This window comes from Chlamydotis macqueenii, chromosome W (genome assembly GCF_036417535.1).
Source record: "Chlamydotis macqueenii isolate bChlMac1 chromosome W, bChlMac1.mat, whole genome shotgun sequence".
NCBI lineage: Eukaryota > Metazoa > Chordata > Aves > Otidiformes > Otididae > Chlamydotis > Chlamydotis macqueenii.
The window spans coordinates 648311-662279 of record NC_141592.1 but is presented as its reverse complement, the minus strand read 5'-3'; the positions used below and the strand labels follow the sequence as shown (position 1 = coordinate 662279).

At 44.4% G+C, this 13969-nt stretch overlaps 1 protein-coding gene across 7 annotated transcripts in view; it reads left to right on the top strand.

Annotated features, from left to right (window-relative positions):
* Positions 1–11718, top strand: part of NEDD4L (NEDD4 like E3 ubiquitin protein ligase) — a 142501-nt gene extending 130783 nt beyond the window's left edge. For all 7 annotated transcript variants that reach the window (XM_086769502.1, XM_086769503.1, XM_086769504.1 and 4 more), the window contains 6 exons: positions 6–66; positions 463–522; positions 1036–1143; positions 1507–1603; positions 2178–2250; positions 7238–11718. In XM_086769502.1, coding sequence (XP_086625628.1) covers positions 6–66; positions 463–522; positions 1036–1143; positions 1507–1603; positions 2178–2250; positions 7238–7340 — 502 coding nt within the window. In that variant the 3' untranslated portion in view covers positions 7341–11718. The remainder of the gene's footprint in view (positions 1–5; positions 67–462; positions 523–1035; positions 1144–1506; positions 1604–2177; positions 2251–7237) is intronic.
* Positions 11719–13969: the final 2251 nt, after the last annotated feature.

Here is a 13969-nt window from a genome sequence, read left to right as displayed (position 1 = left end):
TCTAGCCTGGTCATCCAGTGGAGGTTTGTAAACAGAGTTCAAAAACAAATGAATGCTTTTTTGGAGGTAAGGTTCTTTAGCTGTTTGTTTTTTCCCCCCAGAATTTTTATTAATGCAGAGTTCTTATCCATCAGTGTCTGCCTTAAGGGAGTGGGGAGCTTTGCATAACCACACAAGTTCTGGAATGCTTATGGTTTTTCATTTCACAGTTTTACCTTGTATAAGAATATATAATTTTTCCCCCATGAGAATAAGGTCATTCTTATTCAAATTTTAATTACTTGGTCTTGAAATAATTTAGTGATTATTTTTTTAAATTAGAGACTCGTGCTTCAGCAACTGTATTTTGTTTTCAAAACCCTTCTTCGTCCTGTGTCATTTACTTAGGTTTCCTGAAGCCTGGTAGATAAAACTTAATGTTACATTATATGAGAATTTTAACTTTGCTTTGCTTTCCTTTAGGGATTCACAGAACTTCTTCCTATTGATCTGATTAAAATTTTTGATGAAAACGAACTAGAGGTGAGTTTAATTGATGCCCAGAGACAATAGCTCAGTAATGCTCATCACAAGGAGATGTGTTATGTTCTAGGCTCACCTTTCGCTTACTCGTCGTAAGTGAATTTGCAAAGATGCTTTGCATATAGTGGGAAATTAGATTTTTCTCCCTAATTAATAAATCTATCAATCACATAAAAGCACAAAAAACTGTAAGTATTCAGTGAGGTGGCTGAGTCAGTGCATACAAAAGCACTTAAGTAGCTTACTGAACTAACGCCGTTACGCCTACACCAGCCATATTTTGAGCGAAATGCCATAAAAGATGCTGTCACACGCAGCGTACCTACTTAGTGTGCGGCATTTCTCCGGTAAAATGAAATAGTCTCCTTTTCATTTGCATTTATATTTGCACCGCTTAGCTGTTTAAAAGGTCAGACAAGAGGGGGAAAGCGTAACCTTGTTTTCTGATAGAGTGTATAGGATAACACAGTACTGTCTTCAATTAACGCCAAAACAATTTACTTCCATACGCAGTTACTGATGTGCGGCCTCGGCGATGTTGATGTTAACGACTGGAGACAACATACAATCTACAAAAACGGTTACTGCCCAAACCATCCCGTTATCCAGTGGTTCTGGAAGGTAATCCTGTTTACCACATCTGGCGCTCTGGTTGTTCCTAAAAGTGCAGGTGCCTGTATTGTTTTGAGGAGTCCGTTATGAAACGTTTTTCTTCATAAAACTGCTTGAAGACACCTGTCTGTGTTGGAAGTGACAGCTGTGGTACTCATGAGAGACTGTACTAGAAACAGACCCATGATAGCAACTCTGGATCTTTGGTTTTATCGAAGGCGTCTGGCAGTATTTGTGAAGCAAAACACTTTTATGAAAAGTATGTCCCCAGAAAAGCCACTAAAATGCTTTTTCCTGTAATAGCCGTAGATGTTTCAAGGGCGTGTCTGTTTTTCTTAAAAATACCGTGACGGTGACTGTGTTTGTCAACAGGCCGTGTTACTGATGGATGCTGAGAAGAGGATTCGGTTACTGCAGTTCGTTACAGGGACGTCACGCGTGCCTATGAATGGATTTGCTGAACTTTACGGTGAGTTTCCCTTCAGCTGCCCCCAGGTTACGCTCACGGCTAGAATGGTTCAGACCACTTCTGAACGTGAACACGAAAACCTGGCCATGACCGAAACGCAGTCATAGCCAGCTTTGGACGCCACGTAAGAGTTCTCCGCCTGGATGCCAAGAGGACGGGAGAATTTGAGGGGTACACTGAGAAGAAGTAAAGTTTTGTACACCATGGGTGTTAGGTGGATGCTTTCCTAGCTCCCGCAGCTCCTGGTGTTTTTCAGTTGGCTGTCATATTCTATGTCATATTCATGTCATAGAAAGAAGAGAAGGATGCATGTTTAGTGCTTCAGTTTTTCAGTGTGTTTTTCTTTTGCATGATACATACACTACACGGAGGTAGTTAGATAAACTTAACAAGCTAACTGGACTTGGAAATTGAGCATTCCTATTTCCTTAATGTACTCGTAATTAAGAGAGTTTGTACCAGTTGAAAAATCTACCTTACAATTTATGCAAACATTTAATTTTTAAAATAATATATATGCCATCCCTGTAGTGTCCCGTAACTTATATTTCATATGATTTTCATTTTCAACCAGGTTCAAACGGTCCTCAGCTGTTTACAATAGAGCAATGGGGGAGTCCAGATAAACTGCCCAGAGCTCACACTTGGTAAGTCACAACAGCGTAAGCTTGGATAGTGTTTCTATGTTGTTACACTGCCAAGAACGGGGGAACGGATGGCTGCTACTTGCTAATGTAGTTTAGCTGTAGATCACCCAGCTGTTTATGAGGTGGGATACTCTGGACCCCACACACCTCTGTCTGAGTGTGCAGGTATGTATGTATGTAGAAGGCAAAAAAGCACTCATCTGCTGACAGCTGCAGAATATAATGTGCGCGATTCAGTACCGTGCCCCTGCTTGCCGAACAAGGCGTGGCTTGCCTTTTCAGGGATGTGTGAAAGGCTGTGGTAAAAGAGCAAGCAGCTGTAGGTGTTCTGCAGTAAATGCAGGTGGAGGGATCCAAAACAAACTCTGCCCAGAGGAGCTGTTCTGACAAAGACTGTTAACTGCTATTTACTGTAATCCACGTAACCCTTTCAGCTCAGGACTTTTCTTCTATAACTGCTGGCATTTTAAAGTGTGTGTAACAGAGAGAGGAGAGAGCTTTTCCCCTCTTGAAGTATTCCTACTGTATCCCAAGTATTCCAAAGTAGTCCGACCCTATCCCAAGTATTCCGACTCTATCCCAAATATTCCAAACTATTCCGACTCTATCCCAAGTATTCCGACTCTATCCCAAGTATTCCGACTCTATCCCAAGTATTCCAAACTATTCCGACTCTATCCCAAGTATTCCGACGCTATCCCAAGTATTCCAAAATATTCCGACTCTATCCCAAGTATTCCAAACTATTCCAACACTATCCAAAGTATTCCGAATCTATCCCAAGTATTCCGACCCGATCCCAAGTATTCCAAAACATTCCAAGTCTATCCAAAGTATTCCGACTCTATCCCAAGTATTCCAAAGTATTCCAACTCTATCCCAAGTATTCCGACTCTATCCCAAGAATTCCAAAGTATTCCAACTCTATCCCGAGTATTCCAAAATATTCCGACCCTATCCCAAGTATTCCGACTCTATCCGAAGTATTCCAAAATATTCCGACTCTATCCCAAGTATTCCGACACTATCCGAAGTATTCCAACTCTATCCCAAATATTCCAAAGTATTCCGACCCTATCCCAAGTATTCCGACCCTATCCCAAGTATTCCAAACTATTCCAACTCTATCCCAAGTATTCCGAGTCTATCCGAAGTATTCCAAATTATTCCGATTCTATCCGAAGTGTTCCAAACTATTCCGACTCTATCCGAAGTGTTCCGACGCTATCCCAAGTATTCCAAACTATTCCGACCCTATCCCAAGTATTCCGACTCTATCCCAAATAATCCAAACTATTACGACTCTATCCCAAGTATTCCGACCCTATCCCAAGTATTCCGACTCTATCCCAAGTATTCCAAACTATTCCGACTCTATCCCAAGTATTCCGACCCTATCCCAAGTATTCCGACCCTATCCCAAGTATTCCAAACTATTCCAACTCTATCCCAAGTATTCCGAGTCTATCCGAAGTATTCCAAACTATTCCGATTCTATCCGAAGTGTTCCAAACTATTCCGACTCTATCCGAAGTGTTCCGACTCTATCCCAAGTATTCCAAACTATTCCGACCCTATCCCAAGTATTCCGACTCTATCCCAAATAATCCAAAGTATTCCGACTCTATCCAAAGTATTCCAAACTATTCCGACCCTATCCCAAGTATTCCGACTCTATCCCAAATAATCCAAACTATTCCGACTCTATCCCAAGTATTCCGACTCTATCCCAAGTATTCCAAACTATTCCGACTCTATCCCAAGTATTCCGACTCTATCCCAAGTATTCCAAAGTATTCCGACCCTATCCCAAGTATTCCGACCCTATCCCAAGTATTCCGACTCTATCCCAAGTATTCCAAAGTATTCCGACTCTATCCCAAGTATTCCGACTCTATCCCAAGTATTCCAAACTATTCCGACCCTATCCCAAGTATTCCGACTCTATCCCAAATAATCCAAAGTATTCCGACTCTATCCAAAGTATTCCAAACTATTCCGACCCTATCCCAAGTATTCCGACTCTATCCCAAATAATCCAAACTATTCCGACTCTATCCCAAGTATTCCGACCCTATCCCAAGTATTCCAACTCTATCCCAAGTATTCCGAGTCTATCCGAAGTATTCCAAAATATTCCGATTCTATCCGAAGTGTTCCAAACTATTCCGACACTATCCGAAGTATTCCAAAATATTCCGACTCTATCCCAAGTATTCCGACTCTATCCCAAGTATTCCAAACTATTCCGACCCTATCCCAAGTATTCCGACTCTATCCCAAATAATCCAAACTATTCCGACTCTATCCCAAGTATTCCGACCCTATCCCAAGTATTCCAACTCTATCCCAAGTATTCCAAACTATTCCGACTCTATCCCAAGTATTCCGAACTATTCCGACTCTATCCCAAGTATTCCGACCCTATCCCAAGTATTCCAAAGTATTCCGTCCCTATCCCAAATATTCCAAAGTATTCCGACCCTATCCCAAGTATTCCGACTCTATCCCAAATAATCCAAACTATTCCGACCCTATCCCAAGTATTCCAACTCTATCCCAAGTATTCCAAATTATTCCGACTGACTCTATCCCAAGTATTCCGACCCTATCCCAAGTATTCCGACTCTATCCCAAGTATTCCAAACTATTCCGACTCTATCCCAAGTATTCCGACTCTATCCCAAATATTCCAAAGTATTCCGACCCTATCCCAAGTATTCCGCCTCTATCCCAAATAATCCAAACTATTCCGACTCTATCCCAAGTATTCCGACTCTATCCCAAGTATTCCGACTCTATCCCAAGTATTCCAAAGTATTCCGACTCTATCCCAAGTATTCCGACTCTATCCCAAATAATCCAAACTATTCCGACTCTATCCCAAGTATTCCGACTCTATCCCAAGTATTCCAAACTATTCCGACCCTATCCCAAGTATTCCGACTCTATCCCAAATAATCCAAAGTATTCCGACTCTATCCCAAGTATTCCAAACTATTCCGACCCTATCCCAAGTATTCCGACTCTATCCCAAATAATCCAAAGTATTCCGACTCTATCCCAAATAATCCAAAGTATTCCGACTCTATCCCAAGTATTCCAAACTATTCCGACCCTATCCCAAGTATTCCGACTCTATCCCAAATAATCCAAACTATTCCGACTCTATCCCAAGTATTCCGACCCTATCCCAAGTATTCCGACCCTATCCCAAGTATTCCAACTCTATCCCAAGTATTCCAAAATATTCCGATTCTATCCGAAGTGTTCCAAACTATTCCGACTCTATCCGAAGTATTCCGACTCTATCCGAAGTATTCCAAAATATTCCGACTCTATCCCAAGTATTCCGACCCTATCCCAAGTATTCCGACTCTATCCCAAGTATTCCAAACTATTCCGACTCTATCCCAAGTATTCCGACTCTATCCCAAGTATTCCGAACTATTCCGACTCTATCCCAAGTATTCCGACCCTATCCCAAGTATTCCAAAGTATTCCGTCCCTATCCGAAGTATTCCAACTCTATCCCAAGTATTCCAAAGTATTCCGACTTTATCCAAACTATTCCGACTCTATCCCAAGTATTCCGACCCTATCCCAAGTATTCCGACTCTATCCCAAGTATTCCACAGTATTCCGACTCTATCCCAAGTATTCCAACTCTATCCCAAGTATTCCAAAGTATTCCGACTCTATCCCAAGTATTCCAAACTATTCCTACTGTATCCGAAGTATTCCGACTCTATCCACAGTATTCCAAAGTATTCCGACCCTATCCCAATTATTCCGACCCTATCCCAAGTATTCCAAAGTTTTCCGACTCTATCCGTAGTATTCAGACTCTATCCGAAGTATTCCAAAATATTCAGACTCTATACCAAGTATTCCGACTGTGTCCGAAGAATACCCAAGTATTCCGACCCTCTCCCAAGTATTCCGATCCTCTCCCAAGTATTCCCAAGTATTCCGACCCTCTCCCAAGTATTCCCAAGTATTCCGCCTCTATCCCAAGTCTTCCAAAGTATTCTGCCTGTCTCCAAAGTATTCCCAAGTATTCCGCCTCTCTCCCAAGCACCCTGCCTCTCTCCCCAAGCACCCCGCCTCTCTCCCAAGCACCCCACCTCTCCGCAGTTCTCCGCGATGTCGTTTTCCCGTGTCCCAGTAAGCGGCACAACCTGCAGCGAGGCCGCGGTGCCAAACCGTGCGGCAGCCGCCTGGAGGCCGCGGGCTGCCCGAAGGGGGCGGCGCAGCCCCGCGGGCAGGCTTCGGGCCGCGCGGAGCAGGGCTGCAGGGGGGACAGCAGCCAGGACACAGCTGTGCTGTGCTCTGCTCCCCCTGGGGAATGTGGCTTTGTGAAGGTAACTCCAGTGGTGCTGGACGGGAACAGCATTTTGAGAACATTAGTACAGAATGGCGATCTTTCCATTAAAATAGTCATTCTGTGGAATAAGACGTTCTCTTGAAGAAGAAAAACCCAAAACATGTTCCAGCATCAGCCCATCGTCTCTGTGTACCCCGATCTGTGAGATTTTACAAGACCTTTTCAAGACATTCTTCTTCTCCCCAGGAGGGCGGAGAGCCTGTCCTACAAACTCCGAACACCAGTGCGGAGCTTAGGAAACCACGCTTCTGACAAAGATGAAAAGTTTTCAGATCACCTAAATGCAGTGGGGAGTTGCTGGTGGTTGTTTTTGCCCTTTCCTAAGGGGTTTTTGACAAATCCCCACTTCCAGCTCCAAGGAGAGAGGCGGCACAGAGTCGTTTCCGGGAGCTCGCCGTGGGCCGGGCCAGGCTCAGGAGCGCCTGCAGGGCACACAAGCACCACCTCGGTTTGCAGGGGACACGGGGGAGATCGCTCACGTTTGGACAATGAGACAGACCCTGTGATAAGGCTCCCACGTTGTTTAATAGTTGCTATTTCTTTTAAAATATGTACAGTTTTCAATAATTACTAAGTTATCCTTTTCCTTCTACATTTCAGCTTTAATCGCCTAGACTTACCTCTATATGAATCTTTTGAAGATTTGCGAGAGAAGCTCCTTATGGCGGTTGAAAACGCTCAAGGATTTGAAGGAGTGGACTAAAACGTCGACTGTTTTTCCCCTCCAAGCAAGTTCTGCTTGCACTTTTGCATTTGCCCAATGGCCCCAGTGACTATGGCAGAGCAGTTGCACAGCACTGGTTCACGGAGCAAACCCTTTGACGGTGCAGTTGCTGGAATCCAGAAGTTTGAACTGCAGTCTGTGCGTGGCTTTTCTGAGGTCTCCACAGCAGCGCGCCCACTGCTTAACGAGAACTCTGATCACATTTCAGCAGGACTTACTCTATTTATGTTGTGCCTCTGTAGGCAAAGCCCTTAATAAATATTTTACGTAATTTCTAATGACAATGAATGGAATTAATCATTTTACAGGTATAGTATTACAACTCATGTTTACTTTTTAATTGATTTAGACATGTTCAGATTTTGTTTCATGACAATTAAATATCATACACTTGGAAAAATGAGCATTTTTCTTAATTTCATACCAGACGATGCCAGTGGCATTTTTTCAAAGCACATTTTGAGCCTTGTGTTCCCAAACCATTAAGCACGTAGGAGAAAGCCGTGTTGGAAGTTCTTTACCTGGGCTATACATCCAGAGCAACTCTTTTCATTGAGCACATAAATATTTTCTGTATCCACAAGTATGGCCTGGATGTTGCATTTTTGTATAGATATTAGAATAGTTACAAGTCAAGGAGAATCATAACCCAGCATGCCAGATCTCATGTTCAATAAAGAAATTGCCTCATGATCGGTAATATTTACATGTACTAGAAACACTTGGGGTAGGGTTGGCATTAATCGTTTGAAGAAGATATGCTTAACCCTGTGTTAATCTTTGTACAGCGATTCTTTGATTATCCTTTCCTCTTTCCTGCTTGCAAAGGAGGCATTCCGAACGAAGCCTGGCACGGTGTGATCAGCACCATGGCAGACAGGTCTGTGGTCTCCTGTTTGTACGCGTTTGCTAACGGTATCTGGGTAACAGCGGGTTTGTTTCTGACTGCACCGACTCTGAAGGCACTTTACGTGACACACAGAAGGCATATCTGGTTTTTATCAGAAACACTAATGTGATTCTGTTCCTTCTCACTGCACATGTCTTTCTGGTGCAATATCTATCAATTGTGAATGGGGCTGCTGCTGATGTATAAAAGAAAAAATACAACAAAAACACAGATACAGAGCTGAGACGTGTTCCTCAGCAGTTGCTTTTGTGATTTATTTTTTCCTTAGTCACAGAGATTTATTTAATCGACACTGCTATCTAATCAATTTTGTTACCTATGACATGTTGCATGCTTAAACTATGATGTCTCAGTTGCATCTCTTTTGTGATGGATTAGAAGTGAAGGACTGGTGTTTGATCTGCGGAAGTTAAATGGTTCTGGTTCTGCCAGGGTAGGTTTCAGGGTGTGGCTTCAGCAACTTAGCGCGCAGTTTTCTAAGTTTTGCCCACGCACTTACCTCTGACAGGAGCTTCCCCAGGATCCCAGTTAATGCTTGTGAAGCTAGGTAACACCGCGTGCCAAACTAGAACTTCACCTCATTGCCAACAGCTTTTTTAGCCCTGTCCCCATCCCCAGCACCCCCTGGCAAGAACAGCCTAGGCCTGAGAAGGAGCAGCTGTTCTGCAGGAGCTCCACCACACCCGTACTCCAGCAGAAAGGGCGAGGGCAAGGAGCCACAGTGCTAGTCACAGTCAAACCGTTGTGTGCTAGCAAAAAGTCCGAAGAGCTAACAGATGCACGAGGAAGGTTGTTTTATTATTTTGAGACAGGTTAATACTAATTTTCTATTAGATATGTTTCCTGACATTCCTTTTGACCTTTTACCTTCGATGAGTGAGCCTGAACATGAGAAAGTGGATAAAGCTCTGTACTGACGGCTTCGCTGTGGGAAGGAGCACGGGGAAGGTAGAGGGAGCCTGAGCTAAATGCAGGCCCTAGCAGACTTGTGCGGCTCCTGCTGAAATGCGTGCCCTTTCGGCTGTCTCACCCTTCATGGGCAGGATTGCATGGTTTCTTACCAGGGGCCATAAGTAACCCAGAGCCAGCCTTCATGAATGACCGCGACTACTTGTAGGATAAGCTGAGGAGAACTGCTCAGCCCAGTCCCATTCCTGCATAAAAGCTGTTGTTGGAGGTAGCAGACACGTTCCTGTTCGCTAGAACAAGCGCGGCTGTCACAGGCTTGGCATTGCTGTAGGTACGGGGACACAAGCCCCTGCTGAAACGTACTGTACACCTGTGCACCTCCAGGTTCTGTTAGTGGTGGCTACACTGATGGCGCAGCCAGACAGTTAAAATCTCCAGGAAGTTACAGTCACTTTTGCAGTAACCTGTGTGAGGCTCAGTAAACCGCCTTAGCTGTGCACAGTAGCAGCTGCAGAGGAAATGGATTTTTCTTCTGCAGGGCTCTGAACATGAAGCTGTAGTGCTGTTACCAACAGCCTCAGCTGGAGTCTGGACTGGCCAGCCAGGAGTCCTCCTGCAGCTCCTGAAGCTGCATTTGAAGGAGTCTTTCTGGGAAAAAGAAGTCCCTAAGTGTCACTTACTTTATTTTAAAACATCTGAATCACAAAGCACACTCCTGTGAGACCTGTACCACAGCATTGTGCCTTCCCCCGCACAGGACACCCTTCTAGGCTGAGTTCGGCCCCTTCACCGCAACACAGACCAACAGTATTTTAAAAGTTTCTATTCAGCTGCAGTTTTTTCATTAATAAATGGTAATCATAAAGGCAGTACCTAAACCATTCCTTGTTTGCTCAAGGAGCCTTAAAAGCAAATAAGTGATGAAAAGGGTAGTCACAGGACAGAACGCAGGGCCTGCAGCTGTCCCTCCTGTTCACGCGAAGGCTCACAGCGCGGTGCGGTGTAACGCTGCAGTTAGTGTACACCACACCGATCACATTACCTCCCGCTTGCGTGCCTAGCGGCTGGAGACTCTGCTTTTTAGCTTTCAGTCCAAAACTAACAGCAACAAACCCCACCCTTTACCACAAGAGTTATCCCATGCCGGCTGCTCCCTCCGAGTTCTGAGTGAAAGGAGCGAGTGCCACGCTAGCATGTCGCGTGCCGGCAAATTAGCAGAGGACGCTGCTGTAAGTACCAGCCACGCAGCTCACGCTGTCCTGCTCCCCCAGGGCTGCACTGCAGTTGTCCTGGGCTCAGCCCTGTCCCCCACTAATCGTGACCGCAGCATTCCACCATAACCTGGTCCCGAAGCTTTGGGTGAAGCATTTACATCACAGTGAAGGGCAAGGAGTTGTGAAAGCTAGGGAGGCCAGGGAAAGGAAGCTGGATAGCTGGACTGCACTTTTAAGAGTTAAAAATAGAGGTGATCCTACCTACATGATTGCAAGGGCTAATTAGCAGTGTGTATAGTAGAAGAAAGGTAGATTACCAGACTGGACACCTGGACATCTGAACATGTACTCTGATTTTCTTATATTTTGAAGAAGAACTTTTCCTTTTATACATAAAATTGCAACAAAGAAAGGAGCCCTGCAGTCTTCACCCAGCTGTTAGGACGTTGCACTAAGCAGTAACGCGTATCTGAAACGCACAGGGAAACTTCCGGAACCGGGCTGTGCCCGTGTGACCGCTACATCCGCAGCAGGGCTGTCCCAGGGCCCCACAACCCCTCAGGTACAGCACCGTCCGCGCAGACCACAGCCAGTCGTCTGTGATGCACACCTCAACATCTGTTTGTCCACGTTACCTTCCGCTTACATGTTGGGTTTTTTTCCTTTTCTGTATTATTTGCACATAGACCTTGCATTTTTTCCTTTTAATTTTTCAAATATATATGCACGAACATATACACAGCGCGCAGCCAAACACAGCAGCACACGTGTTGCATTTTTATGCTGTAATCCATTCTCTTGCATGTAAAGAGGCTGCTGATCCCTCCGGCTCCCCTGCACATTTCTCACAGCCACGCAACAGTGGATACGTTATGATTCTCAAAACCCAAATGGAAAATTCCAGATAACTATGTTGCTATGTTCTGTATTTGTGAACACAAATTTTAAATCTAATTTATAACTGAGATTATTAATAATTTCCAACCATGCAAAAGTGTCAAACATTCCAGATTAAATTCACTGTTCAATATTTTTTAAATCACCTCATACTAGAAGACTATTCAAAGTTATGCTAAGCTACCTTAAATTGATTTTTAAATTACTACTTACAAATAATGCTCATTTTCACAATTAATACAGCTTTAAACTGTGGGAAAAGGATTTGTTTATGGACAAAAGTCATTTTTTCCATTTATTTTCTAAGGAGCAGTGAAAGGAACTATAGTTTGTTTTCCTGACAGCAAAAGCTCAATGTGACAAAACGAAGTTGTTGTAATGAAATGATGCAACTTTAAGTATTTAATAAAGAATTATGGAAGCTACAGCATTTTATACTTCAAATATATTTTTGTCTAACTGAAGCTTTGTTTTGTTTTGTTAAAAAAAATTGCCTTAAGGTCACAGTTTACAGGAAGGCTTTCACAGCTGGGATGCGGCTGGGGGAGCCCACACGCAGTCCCACCTGTATCCTGTTTATTTTAAAGGGACCAAACACACCCTCCACATATTGCGGCTTCTGTACAAGGGGATCCCAGATTCCTGCCCATGACAGTGCCACCTGTACAGTGTTCCCGGCAGAATGAGAACACAGCCCTGCACAGAGCTCACAGTGGGCACTGTCATGGGGCGCGGGCCCCTCCAGAAGGCAGGAGGAGGTACCCTCTCTGTAAGGACAGGAGCCGTTACCGTAAGGTTACTGATTACACAGCCTTCTCTGAAGAAGTGTCACTAGATACAATACCAAAACTGCACCTCTCCCAACCTCTTACTGCTGGCATCTCCGCTCCACCATCGTGTCTCCGACCAGACCTGTAATACTCCAGACTGCCATCAGGAGCTCTGTTCTTGAGGCACCCAGTTCGGCAGTGACCGCACAAAGCGGCACGCTTTCAGACTTCCCCTGTTTAAGCCATACCTGAGATAAGTGTGGCTCTTGTCTCATCATTTTCATTGCATAATTTCTATGTGTAGAGCAGAATTTTCTGCAGCCCACAACAGCGTGTGTACTACAAACAGAGTGACCTACTCGCAACAAAGTTCAGTGTGACACTGCAAGGCTATGCATTGGTAAAGGTGTTTTATTTTCAGCGTTACAGCTCCGATGTCGTAGTACTAAGGACAACTTATTGACAGCACTGGAACTAATGCTGCCTCTTCTGTTAAATCAGTGTGAATGCCTAACTTCAAAAAACCACACCAAACAAAATCCAGCAACAAAAACAAACCAGAACCAACCAAACCCAAACCCCCACCACATTACATTTCTGACCTAACAGCTCACTTGAGGAACACAGTACGTTCCTCCCAGCTAGTATCAGCGTGTAAGAGTTGCAGATGCGCTAAGCTGTCAGTCCCAAATACAGACTCAGCCTATAACAGATTGTCTCTTGGCCTTTGAGCTTCACACGGAGCCCTGCCTGCACACAACACCGGTCTGACTCACACTGATACACATCAAGGGTCACATTGCATACGCTTGCGGCTACCTTCTGCTGCAATTTCTGAAGGAAAGGAAAAAAAGGTAGGGGGGATGGATACCTACATGCTACATGTAGGCATTAATGTTTTGGCATAGTTACATCCAATAGGTTTCACAAAAAAACAAACACCAAAAAAACCCCACACCACACAGCAATTCTATTTGTGGTTCTAATTGGAAATTAGAATTAAGTTGTGGCAAGATAGCGTTCTAAGCCCTTAGCAAACGGCAAATCCTTACCATGTGCTGTTTGTATATGGCTAGTACAGTTTTGGTGCCCCTGAGGAACAACCCAACCCACCCGTGTCAACCCACTCGAATCCCAAATCCACACCTGCAGCCACCCCCACCCTGTGGCCACCCACAGAGACGCTGCAGTAACTGAACAGTGAATGTGTTCGTGTTTCCAGCCCAAAACCTGGCTGCTTCCAACCCTGCCATCTCCTACTCCTGACGAGGGAAAAGACCCTACACTACCCAATTAATTCCCTTTCTTTAAGTGTGCTGTCATTAATAAAACCAACCACACCAGACCAAATTAAAGGTCCAGTTGGACAAGTACCTGATTTGCAGATTCTGCCAAAACAGCTTAAGAGGAGGGCAAACAGTAGTGCTTCCAGCAAACACAAGTGACATGCAGCTCAAGAACCTGCTACCTTTTTCTTTGCGTGTCAACAGCAATATAACTGACATTTTTAAATAAGTAGTTTCTAGTGTCATGGCAAATTCTACTATTTACAGCTGCTTGAGCACAGCACCTGTGACCATGTTCAGCATGAAGGAGTTTGCTTTGAGCCTGACACCTTGTATCTTTTCTCATACACATTCATCCTTGTGTTCCTTAGACACCTCTACCCCGCTTGCTATCTATGTAGTCCAGAGCTCTCCGGGTTCCTTCGCGTGCCACGGCTCGCAATCTGGAAGGCTGTCAGAACACTTCCTACACACTCATGTGGATGCCAACATAGGCTCTTACTTTGGAGCTAGTTCTCTCACATGGAAACGAGTCCTGGCAGCAGCTTGGGACCCAGCCAAGGGGAGATAAAACCAACAAGAAGTACAGTCACGCTTATATCACCAGCAACAACCTGAACAG